At 36.7% G+C, this 14242-nt stretch overlaps 2 protein-coding genes across 2 annotated transcripts in view; one reads left to right on the plus strand and one right to left on the minus strand.

Moving 5' to 3' along the window:
* Window positions 1-220: 220 nt before the first annotated feature.
* On the plus strand, window positions 221-4717 carry LOC131431701 (uncharacterized). Its single transcript, XM_058597559.1, has 2 exons — window positions 221-1248; window positions 4191-4717. The coding sequence occupies exons 1-2, from the start codon at window positions 255-257 to the stop codon at window positions 4235-4237; spliced, it is 1041 nt and encodes a 346-aa protein (XP_058453542.1). The 5' UTR covers window positions 221-254; the 3' UTR covers window positions 4238-4717.
* A 766-nt stretch (window positions 4718-5483) lies between these two features.
* LOC131432746 (zinc finger protein squeeze-like) overlaps window positions 5484-14242 on the minus strand; it is a 128647-nt gene continuing 119888 nt past the window's right edge. The window contains exon 4 of the mRNA XM_058599236.1: window positions 5484-14237. Coding sequence (XP_058455219.1) covers window positions 13714-14237 — 524 coding nt within the window. The 3' untranslated portion in view covers window positions 5484-13713. The remainder of the gene's footprint in view (window positions 14238-14242) is intronic.

Genomic DNA, 14242 nt, shown 5'->3' on the forward strand with positions numbered 1-14242 from the left:
TAGTGCAAATATATAAATTTTATTAAAGTGCAAATTATTAATACGTGAACAGAAAAATTGTTGTGGTGGTAATTGCTTTTTCAAGTTTATTTCGAGGTTAGTGAACTGTTTGGTTAAAAAAAATTGTTCTAATATTTTTTTTTCTTGTGGATTTTTACATTTTTTTCTCGCGGTTGTTTTTTATTGAATTTTTTTTAAATTTTTGGGGATATTTCTGTGATAAATTTTTGATTTTACGCTTCAATTTTGAAAAGATGTCTCAAGGTTTTGCTTCCACAATGGAACCTTTTAGAAAAGGTACATCGTTCACTCATTGGGTGGAACGATTAGAATTTGTATTCATTGCAAATAAGATTCCAGAAGATGACCGTAAGGCCCATTTTATTACATTGGTGGGACCGTACGTGTACTCGGAACTCAAGCTTTTGTTTCCGACTGGTAGTTTGGCAGCTGTACCGTTAGCTACCATGATAGAAAAATTGAAAATGAGATTAGACAAAACTGCCTCTGGTGTTTGCCAAAGAATTTCTTTTAACCAGCGTACTCAGAACGCTGATGAGTCGGCGGAAGATTTTTTATTAGCATTGAAACTTCAGGCTGAGCTGTGTGCCTATGGTGCGTTTAAGGACACGGCAATACGAGATCGTTTGCTGGCTGGTTTGAAAGACGTTATGCTTAAGCAGAGAATTCTAAGCGAAGCTGATCAAACCCTTGAGTCTGCTGAGAAAATTATACAGACCTGGGAAGCGGCAAAAAACAATGTTAAAACTTTATCTTCTGAACCATTTTCTATTCACAATGTCGTTTCTATGGCTTCAAATGGTAATACAATGGGAAAAGCTATGGGTAAACTGGCAGCGGCACATAATGCTGCAAATAATTCAATTCCTCAGAAACAAAATAGCAGATTACCTGTAAAAGATAGACTAGGGTTCAGGCCATATGGAAATCCTCGATATCAAAAGCATTTTGGATATAATAGATATCAACAGAAAAATACTTGGAAACCAAATAGCAATTTTAAACCGGCAGACTTTCGAGAGAGCTTTGAAACTAGAATTTGCGATTTTTGTGGGGTAAAAGGACATTTGAAGAAACGATGCTTTAGGTTGAAAAATATGAAGAAAGAGGCCGTTAAGCTGGTGGAACAAATGAAACCCGGAACGTCAGGTACGAGCACGCAGAATATTTCAGAATTGATGAACCGTATGAGGACTGAGGAGTCTGACAACGATGATTCAGACGAAGGTAATTTGGAATGCATGAATGTGACATCGATTAACAAAATAAATGAACCATGTTTGGTAAAGGTGAAAGTTGAGAATAAACAACTGGAAATGGAGGTTGACTGTGGTTCCTCCGTTTCTGTAATTAGTAAAACACAGTATTTTTCTCTTTTTCATAAACCTCTACAAAAATCCTCTAAACAATTGATTGTTGTCAATGGCGCGAAGCTGATAATAGCTGGAGAGGTTAAAGTCAAAGTTGACTTTAGGGAAAAACATGAGAATTTGAAACTATTAGTACTAAATTGCAAAAATTGTTTCATTCCTCTTTTTGGCAGACCATGGTTGGATGCCTTCATTCCAAACTGGAGAACATTTTTCTCAAATTTTTCAAAAATTAATAATCTTTCTGAAATTAGCAGTGACACAATTGTCTCTGAAATAAAACAAAAGTTTGGAAATTTATTTAAAAAAGATTTTTCTTTACCAATTCTTGGTTATGAAGCTGATTTGGAGCTGAAATCAGATATACCAATTTTTAAAAAAGCATATGACGTTCCCTATCGTTTAAGGGATAAAGTTTTAGAGTGTTTAAATAAGCTGGAGAGAGAGAAAGTAATTACTCCTATCCAAACCAGTCAATGGGCTTCTCCAGTGGTAGTGGTAGCAAAGAAAAATAATGAAATCAGACTTGTAATAGATTGCAAGGTATCCGTTAATAAAGTTATAATTCCAAATACTTACCCATTGCCTACAGCTCAAGATTTATTTGCTGGTTTAGCAGGTTGTAAGGTTTTTTGCGCATTAGATTTAGAAGGCGCATATACCCAGTTATCACTCTCTAAGAAATCAAGAAAATTCATGGTAATAAATACTATAAAGGGTTTATTTTCTTACAATAGACTGCCACAAGGGGCATCATCTAGTGCGTCCATCTTCCAGCAAGTAATGGACCAAGTATTAAAGGGTTTAGAATATGTTTTTTGTTATTTGGACGATGTGCTTATTGCAGGAGATAGTGTGGAAGATTGCAAATAAAAACTTTTCGTTGTTTTAAAAAGACTTGCTGATGCTAATATTAAAGTTAATTTTGAAAAGTGTAAATTTTTTGTTACAGAGCTTCAATATCTAGGCCATATAATAAGTAAAGACGGGTTAATGCCTTGTCCGGAAAAGATTACTACTATACAGAAGGCTAAAATTCCAAAGAATGTTACAGAATTAAAGTCCTTTTTAGGACTTATAAATTATTATAATAAATTTATTCCACATCTGTCTTCAAAGCTGTACCATTTATACAATCTTTTGAAGAATAATGTTAAATATATTTGGGATAGTAATTGTGACAAAGCTTTTGAGGAAAGTAAACAGTCTTTGTTAAAGGCTAATATTTTGGAGTTTTATGACCCTTTGAAGCCCATAGCAGTAGTTTCTGATGCTTCAGGGTATGGTTTAGGAGGAGTAATTGCTCATATTATTGACGAAGTTGAGAAACCGATTTGTTTCACTTCATTTTCTTTAAATTCAGCACAAAAGAACTATCCAATTTTACATTTAGAAGCTTTAGCTTTGGTGTCCACAATTAAAAAGTTTCATAAATACCTTTATGGGAAATTTTTTTATGTTTATACTGATCATAAGCCTTTAGTAGGAATATTTGGGAAGGAAGGTAAACATTCAATTTATGTTACTAGATTACAGAGATACATTTTAGAACTTTCCATTTATAACTTTGAAATTAAATATAGACCCTCTGCCCAAATGGGAAACGCGGATTTTTGCTCCAGATTCCCATTAGAGCAATTGGTTCCAAGTGATTATGATAAAGAAATTATCAAAAGTATTAATTTTGGGCAAGAATTGCCAATTGATCATAGCAAGATTGCTTCTCAGACAAAGAACGATAAATTTCTGCAACAAATTATTGATTATATGAAACGTGGTTGGCCAAAACGAATTGACAAGCGCTTTGCAAACATATTTTCAAATCAGCATGATTTAGAATTGTTTGACGAGTGCTTACTTTATCAAGACAGGGTAATGGTGCCACAATCGCTGCAAAGCGAGCTTTTAAAACTATTACATGCTAACCACGGGGGTGTAGTTAAAATGAAGCAACTTGCAAGACGATTTATTTATTGGGTTGGTATAAATGGAGACATTGAAAAGTTTGTCTCAAATTGTGATGCATGCAACGGCATGGCGATAATACCAAAACAAAAGATACAATCCAAATGGATTCCTACAACTAGACCTTTTAGTCGTATACACATAGATTTCTTTCATTTTCAACATCACACCTTTCTACTTTTGGTGGATAGTTTCTCAAAGTGGGTGGAAATTGAGTGGATGAAGAGAGGCACAGATACAGGCCAGGTTTTGAAAAAGATAGTAGCATATTTTGCTCGCTATGGATTGCCTGATGTTTTAGTTTCAGACGGTGGTCCTCCATTCAACTCAGCAGTCTTTACACATTTTCTTGAAAAGCAAGGTATTAAAGTATTTAAAAGTCCTCCATATAATCCTGCAAGCAATGGCCAAGCGGAGAGACTGGTAAGGACGGTTAAAGAGGTTTTGAAAAAGTTTCTGCTTGAACCAGATATAAGTGAGTTGGACCTGGAAGACCAGATCAATTTATTTCTATTTAACTTTCGTAACTGCATGACTAGTGATGGGCGATTCCCATCAGAGAAAATTTTCTCTTTCACGCCTAAAACTCTAATTGATCTAATCCATCCGAGAAAAACATATAAAAACTTTTTAACAACACTAACATCGCATGTACCACAGGAAAAACCAAATGATGTGGTTATGTCAAAGGAAAATTCTGCTATTCATGTAGCAAGTCCTTTGGATAATCTGATGGCTGGAGATGAGGTGTGGTACAAAAACCACAATCCTCATAACCACGCCCGATGGATTAAGGCAACATTTCTAAGACAAGTTTCTAAAACTATTTCACAGGTGGAAATTGGAAACGTAAGGGTCAACGCACACAGAAGTCAGCTTAGAGTGACTAATTCGGACTCAATGGTCCGGCCGAACATATTTTGTCCTGGGACGATGGCAGGATCGGCAAACGCAAGAGATGAAGCGGAAGAAGATTTCCGAGGTTTTCCAAGTGAAGAATTAAGGAAGACTCGAAAAAGGAAGAAAACTGAAGTTAATATTTCGCCAATCAGGCGCTCGAAAAGATTGAAGACAAAGAAATATGATAATGATTTTATATATAGCTGATAAATTTGTATTAAACAGAATTGATAAATGTCAATTCTTCTCTGTTTGTAATATACTTCGAGATCTTTAGGGGGAAGAGCTGTTATGTAACACTTCTCCAAATGTGTCCACCTTGTACATTACATGTTCGAAAAAATCCAATCTAATTGCACGTATTGTGTTTAGTGTGTATTGATCGAAAAGTCGATCAATACACAATATAAAAACATCAATAAACAGAGGCAGGTCCTCTTTCAGTGTTAAACTTTCAACAAGTGTGTTTCGCTATTGAGAACAATCCGAAATAGCCAGTAGGGAAAGTGATATAAAAGGAAATATTTTACAATGCCAACATTTGATAGTGATGTTAGCCTTTCAGCAGTGGTGACAGAACTTGGTGATTATCACCTTACATGATTCCAAATTTTCAAAAGTGATAATCACTTGGTGATAATCACCTTACATTATTTAGTTCCAAATAAGTATGTGCGGAATCCAGCGGCAGGATATCTTCCTAATCTGCAGAATTTTGCCCAACTATGGCCAGCTCGCGCACTTTCTCTTACCGGCCATCCAGTACAATTTTATGTAATATTATTGTCGTTTATTTTGTCTCCATTTATGTAGTTTCGACAACCGCTTCGTAGGGTTCTTTGTCGGCAGAGGAATTTCGACCATCACGAAACTCTCAGTCTCTATCTCACGATGAAATCTAGAAATCTACAGGATGAACAGCCCCAAAATATTTATAAAACATTTATTTGTTTCTGTTTCTGATTAGATATTACAAATCGCCTGTAGAATAAAGATGGTTTCAGTCGCCCAGTAGATCCCAGTCTCTATAGCATTGAAACAGGGCTAATATTGAACAACAAGAACTGGAAAAAAATAATACTGTAGAAGCGATTTATTGGCAACTTGGAGCGGACGTGTGAAACTTACATGACTCGTCAAATTCAACCCATCTACCTACAATTGATTGTGTTATTCAAACTTGGAATAGATTGGATATTTCTCCAGAATAGCAATAAAATTCATCAGTTTTACATTTTTTAGATAACCACTTTTTATTCTGTTTTTAAATTTAATTTAAAATTTGTTTATACAATCTACAATGCTACGCTTTCACCTGCCCAGTTTCTCGACTGATTTCCACATTGTTTCATTTATCCATTTAGTCTCTTGCCTATGTTCCTACAGACCACCGTGTCAAGCTTCGGGTTTTTTTTGTCACTCTTGGTTGTTGTTTTCATTTTAGCTGCTACTGAATATCGAGAGAGTGGCAAGAGTGACCCACTATCCCCGCCGATTGACACCCATTATTGATAATAATAATTTTAATAATAGTAATAATAATAATAATAATATAGTTTCACATCATATCGAATATTTACTCGTTCATCATACTCTGCTAAATCACCACACATTTGTCTGTACACAGATAGAAAGATCACACCTTTGATTTCTAGTCCAGCTTATCCGATTAGCTAGAGCACCGTTCCAATGCTATTTACTGTCGCTATCTCCGGTCACCAGGTGCAGTGACGGTTCTAATGTTTCTGGATCATTCTCAATCTAATCGTCACCCAGAATTGGGTGCAGTTTTGTGTTTTAAATATAAGGGGTTTTTCTTCATATTTTCTACAGATTTTCCAATGCCTATTTGCTACGATTTCTACAATAGCCTTAGTATGATACAGTTTTCGATTGAACAACTTAGAATAATACAGATGAGAATGAAACCATAGAATAGCCAATTTTAAGTATACTTTACACTGCGTGTCTGTCTGTGTGTGTTTCGTGTTTTGTCGTTTTGTCGGGGATCGATACCAAAAGAGTTTCGAAACCACCGGAATAGATGAAAATATTTATGCTCTCTAGGAAAATAAAAAAAAAATAACTTATGTTTATCTCTTTCTCTACGTTCAACTAAAAGTACGGGAATTTTTGCTTAAATAGATGGTTTTTGTTTCAATTAACTACCGACAGTAAACCTGTCAATTGCTACTCTCTGTACTGACAAAAGACGAAATAAATGCGAAAAAAATAAACCAATTGAAAATAATCACAAAACCTAGCGAAAGGAAAGTCCAGTTGTATGGTACAAAACTAGGATAGAGTAAAATAAAGTAAAACAGTAAAAACCCTATTCGGAGACCTTTCGTTTGCTTACAGCTAAAAATTAGTGGAATTTAAACACCGTTGCTGGCTTGTGCTTGAGCTAATGAGCTGTGTTTGTTTTCGTTCTCTGTTCGGTTAATCTATGTACAAGAAGTTGCAACTTTTCGCTGAGTTTTTTCAATTCAATTTAGTTGCTTGCTTATTCGATATTGTTGAAAGTTGAATCTGTTTTGTTTTCTTTTTTTTTCGTTTTCTCATTACCAGAAGAGAGTTTTTCTTCCTTTCTTTCTCTTAAGTTACGTGCAAATCGCAAAGTTGGTATGACGTTTTTATGTGTAGTTGCGTGTTTGTTTTTGGGGCTGGGGGGAGGACTGTAGTGTCGATCTTAAACGCTAGAATCACCGAGATCTTGAATTGATATAATATTTAAATAAAAGAACGAACGGATGAAGCAATCCGGTTTAGTGATTTGTGTTGAATCTTCATTTTACTTCAATTGTTTAAAATGTAGTTCGGATTGCGTTAAATGATTGGTTGGTTGTGTGTTGTTTTGTCAAATGGGCAATTTTTAATATGACCGGCGAGATTCATCTCGGTCGATCCTTGCGGCGGGGCGGCAGGTTGTGAGGTGATTGGAGATAATTATATAATAATTGAATTACGCTTTATAGAGATGTTTATAAACGGGAGTAAATCACACAAATGAAGCCTGCAGAGCTTTGAAATGAAAATAAAACCATTTTACCTAAATGTTTTTCTCCCGACAAACAACCAATGCAAGCTTAAAGTTTGTCTATAAGATTTCCTTTATATGGGACAATTATGTTTGGAACGGCAGCACAAGTCGTCTTGAAATTAGCTAACATTAGTATCCAACAAGGAAAGAGATAGACTGACAAATAGAATAGAAGAAACAAACATTTGCGAACTACAATTTCACAGTAAACGGGAAATGAGTTGAACCATGTAGCGACCGTGCAAAGCTGAACATATACGGAAACTCCGTTCCGTTAGGTTGCTTTCTGAGTAGGCCTCAGAGTAGTTTGATCGACAAAAGATTTGAAAAAGTTGTAAATTTTCGGTTCTACTAATTTATTTAGATGTGAAGTATTTTTTAATAGAAAACAACTGAACCCGTTAGGGATAGGTGACAATAGTACTTTAATCAGCATCTTCACTTTAACTAGTATTACAGTTAGAAATTCGACAGAGATGTATTGTTCAATGTTCAAACGATTCGTTGGACGTTTGACCGCAATCGTTCAACGTCCAATAGGAGTCTGAACACGGGGACCTGTTTCGAGCCAATGTTAGACAATTTTACAACACGTTTGTGTTGGCCTTCTTACCGGTGCGGAGACAAGAAATGCTCATCGGTTTGAAAACAAATTTAGTCCTACTGAACACCAAATGTTTTAGAGATAAATCGAACGTTATTACATCGAAACATTGAGTATATTACATCAGTTTGACTGAATATTCTATGCGATTTTGATAGATTTTTTTTGTGTGTAATATTACACAACCCTTAGAAAGACACCAAGAGATGGTTGTGATATTACATCGTGACAAATTATGTACAGCAAAAGTTAATATCCAAAAAGTCTCGATATCGTTCTAAGCGTTGTAATATTACATGAAAAGATGCATAATTTCCTATCAGAATCGTATGCAGCATTCAGTCAAGCTGATGTAATGTACTCAATACGTTAGTTTGACGTAATAAGATGTGATTTATCTAAAATATCTCTCGAAAATAAAAATTTATTGCATAGATGTTTAGTAGGTTTTTCACATTGATTGAGAATAACATCGAGGTTTTTACAATTATTTTTTTGCTGTGTAGTTTAAGGGCCGCAGACAAGTACTAACCCTACTTTATATGAAGAAAGCACTATAAAGATTGCTGCTTTGTAAATCGAAAATTAAAATTAGCAGTGTAGTGCAAATCTAAGATAACTTGATCAGTTTTTTTTGCAATTTTCACAGTTCCAAATTCGCAACAGTGTTTAAAATCGTTTATTTAGTGTTTAATATCTTAGAAAATTATACAATTTGGCCTTCCTGGGATGCTAGAAATGCATTTTGATAGTTTCTTTTACTGAAATATTGAAATCCGAAATGAAATAATCGACATCAAAATATCAATCGGAAGTCAATGGTATCCATCGAAATTTGAACTCAACTCGTCACTGTCGATCACGAACGCCTTCATAAAAGGTTCTTTTCAGAACCACCATTATTTTATCATAAAGAACTATACTGGTTATTTCGTAATATTTGTGTGTCAGAATGTTTAATGTAACTAATCTGTTCTGTAGTTTAGCTTGCACAATTCACACAATCGATCAACTAATTGATATTTGGAAGTATAAAGTAAGAGTGTCAGTTTTATTCGTATTCACTACCTCCAGTTATGTCTCTGACATTACACACCTGGACTTTTTCAATTTGTACAATAAGTACATAAAGCGGCCCTTACACGAGACAAATATATTTGATCGTGTAATGAAAACTTCATTGGATTGACGAAAATATCATCAAAAAATCAAAACTGCTCACCAATCCGACAATACTTTCTATCCAGAGAGAAACTGTTAAATATGTGCAAAGACATCTTCTCTCAATATTTCATTGTTCAGTTGCAAAATTTAAAGCGCCAAAGGCTTGAATTTTTAAAAACAATCGGACTCGAGTTATCAAAAAAAAAAATGGATTGATGGTATATTGACAGTACTTTGAATTGACAATAATATTGTCACGTGTAAGGGCCGCTTAACACATCACTTAATGATTCACGAATTCACCAACACACAGATGGCGCTGTCATTGCCAAATTCATGTGACGTTTATAAAGCACCAATTTTCAAAAAGTTACGTGTGAAATTTCATGACACTTCCGATTAATCAGAGCTGACTTTTTGGTTGAAATATCCGTTCTGATCAATTTTTCACCAACGTTTGATGGAAAATTGCTTACATTATATGAATGTAGATTTCAATTCCCTAATAAAAAAGCTAGCAACAATGTTTCTATGCATTTGTATTAGATTGCGCTTCACAGAATAAAAAAACCAAATATTTTATGTTGTAAAATCAGTTTTCCGGAAAAATAAATAGTCTTACGACAACATTCCATATCCATTACCTTTCGCGTGCCAAATTAAAGGTTCCTATTTTCCGGGTTTACCTATAAAAGTTACGTAAATCTTTTTATCGCACAAAATTCTGCAAGAGGAAATCCATATAGGAATGTGTTTGTTGCTAATCAAATGTGTTAGTGGAAGTAAGCTAAAACTAAAGTAATTTTTCTCGAGCAGTTTTAAGGAAAACGGAACAGTTTTAGACTAAGATTTTTGCTTTTCATGAATTGCAATTTTAGGCAGAATGAACTGATTGGTTTATTTTTCAACCATATGGAAGATTTATTGATTAAAATCAGTGTCGGAATTTGTTTTTGCGCACACATTGTTGACATTACTCAAACGCTTGCAAATAGTCTTGTCCCTTAAAAACAACTCGAGTTGATAAATCTGAGTAGTGTTTGGCCAAGTTTACAAGTAATAAATCAAATTTTTTGTGTCGATATGTGACAATGGATCAATCATGGATTCATCACTTCGCTCCGGATTCGAAACGATCCTCTTATCAGAAGACTCTAGTCAGTGAACCACATCCGAAGCATCCGAAGATCCGCAACAGTCAGTTGTGAAGGTTATGGCTGCAGTATTTCGGGATGCCCGTGGTATAATCAACTCATTTTTCAAATGTCAAATTCGTATTACCCTTTTCGTTCGAATCAATCACACTTTCAAACATCGTACATGCATAAAAACAATGCCAATTCAACTTTAAACCATCAGTTCTGGTACAGACTTAAGTTGTAATGAAAAATGTTTGATGACTTGTTCTTTCGCTGATTTTGTATCGAGAAGATTTAAAAGATTCCAAGCAGAAGTGACGAATGCTACATAATATCAGGTGTACAACTTTGCTTCCGCCGTTTTCCGATAGGTGGCTGTACCAGCTGAGGCTGGGAAAAATACATAGATGATAATGTCTTTAAAGTGAGTGTGTACAGTGCCTAACGAATTGTCATCGCCGTTTCAGTGGTAGTTGTTCTTGTTTTCGTATTATTCACGCTCGAAAATGTCTGTTTATGTGCCCAATTCTCGCCATTTGCGGGAAGTTTTACTTTTCTGTTACAATTCGAAAAAAATCCAGCTGAAGCGCATCGAATGCTCTCAGAAACATTCGGTGATGCTGCTCTGAGTTAAAGAACGTGTCGGGAGTGGTTTCAACGTTTTGAAAATGGTGATTTCGATGTCGAAGTCAAACATGGTGGTGAAAGAGAAAAAACCTTCAAAGATGAACAACTAGAAGCATTGCTTGATGAAGATTCGTGCCAAACCCAAGAAGAGCTTGCCGAATCGTTGGGAGTGAGTCAGCAAGCCATTTCAAAACGTCTCAAGGCCCTGGGTAAGATCAAAGATAAAATCTTAAGTGGTTTTTACAACGAATCGTAACCGGTGATGAAAAGTGGGTTCGATACGACAATCCTAAACGCAGAAATCATGGGAAAAGCCTGGGCATGCTACTTCGTCGAAGGCAAAACCTAATATTCACGGTGCCAAGGTTGTGATTTGGGCGGGATCAGCTCGGTGTGATTTACTACGAGCTCTTAAAACCGGGTGAAACCATCACAGGAGATCGCTACCGAACGCAGCTGATGCGCCTTAGTCGCGCGCAAAAAGAAAAGCGGCCACAATATCAAGAGCGACATGACAAAGTCATCCTCCAACACGACAATGCTCGGCCTCACGTCGCAAAAGTGGTTAAAAAGTACCTGGAAATGCTGAAATGGGAAGTCTTGCCGCACCCGCCGTATTCCCCAGATGTCGCCCCTTCTGACTTCCAACTATTCTGTTCGATGGCACACGGCCTGGCAGATCAACGTTTTCAATCCTTCGAAGAGTTGGAAAAATGGATTGCTTCATGGATAGCGTCAAAAAAGGACTCCTTTTTTCGAGCCGGGATCCGAAAATTTCCGGAAAGATGGGAGAAAGTTGTCGCTAGCGATGGACAATAATGTGAAGAATACATCTGTAAGCACTTTTTCGCAATAAAGCTTTAAATTTTGGAAAAAACGGCGGAAGCAAAGTTGTACCTGATAAATAAATATCGTACTCAAGAACAATTTTACATTTGGCAAAAATATCAGTTGGAAAGCATTTCTTTCGCAAAATTTCGTGCGAGTTATGTTAAACATTTTGTTTTCTTGTGTGCTGACATTGCGAGTGTGCGAAACAATAAGGAAAAACTCATTTATTTTTACAACTCGCACGAAATCTTTCTATAAAAACGTTCATCAGGCACAATTTATATACTAATCTATAGAAAAACTAATTACCTAGAATCGTATGTTCTTGGAGTGTCCGTTTCTAACCACGTTCTCTCGAAATTTTGGGTAAAATGCGCGAAACCACCTGACCACGGCGAAGCGCTACCTTAATATAAAATGAAGCGTATTTTCCATAAAGTACCTAATAGATATGGTAAAATTTGATGCGTATAAACATGGAACCGCGCGCATATATTCGAAGGCTAGTCAGAAAAAACAAGCATTTTACTGCTATGCTTTTTAAATGGTTTATTCAAAAAACACATTTACCATTTGATTGCAAATCACCTTTACATTCGAAAAGAAATTCGTTGGAAATCGGTTAAACTGTTTTCAATGTATTCGAAAGGTTGATTCGCACCATTGAACTGAAGAATCCAAACCACGGTATTTCGTCTCTCCGTCTGTAAACGACAATAGGACTTTTCGTTCGTACGAATGATGTTCGAAAGCACGTACCGTTCGAAACTAAACTGGCATTCATTCTAGCTTTTCGCATATGGTTAATTACAAGAGCTAAAGTGATTTCATCGTGGCTTAGCATTTTTTTTCGAAGAAGCTTACTGATGTTTAAATATTTTGTAACAAACGAGTCGCGTTCGAATACATTCGAGTGGTCGATACGGACGGGAACAAGAATGAGGGTGAATATTCATCGATTATCTTGAGAAAGATAAAAATATTCAAAAGCGAATACTAACCAGAGCTTAAAGTTGTCACACATTCCCCATGAAATAATCCAATCCAACAGCCTCATTTTCAATATTTTACTGTCTCATTCGAAAATGACCGGCACCAGAAAAAACCGGAGAGAGACGAAGCATTCGCGTTTCTCATTGAAGCAAAGAGAGAGTATAATTGCAAATGTTACTTTTTCCTCTACGACAAGACGAAAAAACTAACGTGTATTGAAAATCTGTGACGCTTGGCTATAAAAAGTGACTAAAACATGACAAATCGAAGCAATTACAACCCAGAACCTCTTTGGAAACTAAAACTACTACGAAATCGGGCACCAACAGGTAAAAGTTATTGTGAAACCTTGTTCTGTCATTTTCGATTCTCACAGTTTCGGTGTCACACCACTTATTTAGTGCTGTGTTATTTCGTTTCGATTTCTTCACATTTCGCCTTCGGCTCATCAGTGTTTTATAAGCAGTTCAAACTGCCATCTCCACCTAGCAGTTCAATTTAAAGCACTAAGCAGACTCTAAATTTACACATTTTGCGTCTGCTTAGCGGTTTAAATAGCAGTTCAATTAGATCTGTTTTAAGAACTGATGAGCCGAAGGCGAATGGTGAAGAGATTGACACAAATAGTTGTTTATGAAAAGTAAAAACAGATAAATCTGGATCACGACTGTTGGGTTTTGTGTTCATAAGAAAGCTGGTAAATATATTCGATGTTATGGATTCAAAGTAAGCAAAACATAACGTACAGTTTGAACTTTAAGATCTCCAAATTATATTCATCACAACCTGCTGCTCTTATCGCACAGTCTACCAGACAAAAAGGAAAACCATAAGAAGCGATCAACCCTTCAAACCGTTTCTGTACAACTTCGCACTTCGGACGATCGCAAATCATGAAAATCCTATACAAAGATCAATCGAGTATTCGAATCTCGTGTGGCTGAGGGTGTGTGGGTGTTCAAGTGCCGTCGTCATGTCTATCCTATTCCGGCAGACGGTTCCCCGGAAAACCTACCGACTACTGCTAGCAGCTAGAGCTTACATATTCCGATTTTTTTACTGCTTTTCCGTTTTACCTACGACCCCACCGCCACCCATTAGCAGATGTTCGCCCGCTATCAACCCACTCGACGGTTGGTGGGCGTAGTTGCGAATCTGGTGCAGCGAGATCAGCTGGTTCGGAAAACTGTTACCGGCCGTATTGGCCGCGGCCTGCTGGATCGACTTCTGGTTCTGGAAACTGATGGCATCGTACAGATAGGAAGGCCGCTGGGCTGCCGCCAGCTGCTGATGGTGATGTGCCGCTGCCAGCGTGTTGAGGTGCGGTGGCATCGCATTGATCGGTGTGAATGCCGAGTTCGTAGTGGTTTTCGTGACACTCGAGGCGTCATAGCCTCCACTAGTCACCACGACATTCGTCGCCGATGAGGTTGGCGTCTGGTTATTCACATGCTGTTGCTGTTGTTGCTGCTGCTGCTGCTGCTGTTGCTGTTGTTGGGGGTTCTGTCGAATTACGACCAAGTCTTCGCCGACGTCATCCGAATTGGCTGAGTTGCCACCGTTCAGGTTACGATGATGATCTGGG

Source organism: Malaya genurostris, chromosome 2 (genome assembly GCF_030247185.1).
Source record: "Malaya genurostris strain Urasoe2022 chromosome 2, Malgen_1.1, whole genome shotgun sequence".
Lineage (NCBI taxonomy): Eukaryota > Metazoa > Arthropoda > Insecta > Diptera > Culicidae > Malaya > Malaya genurostris.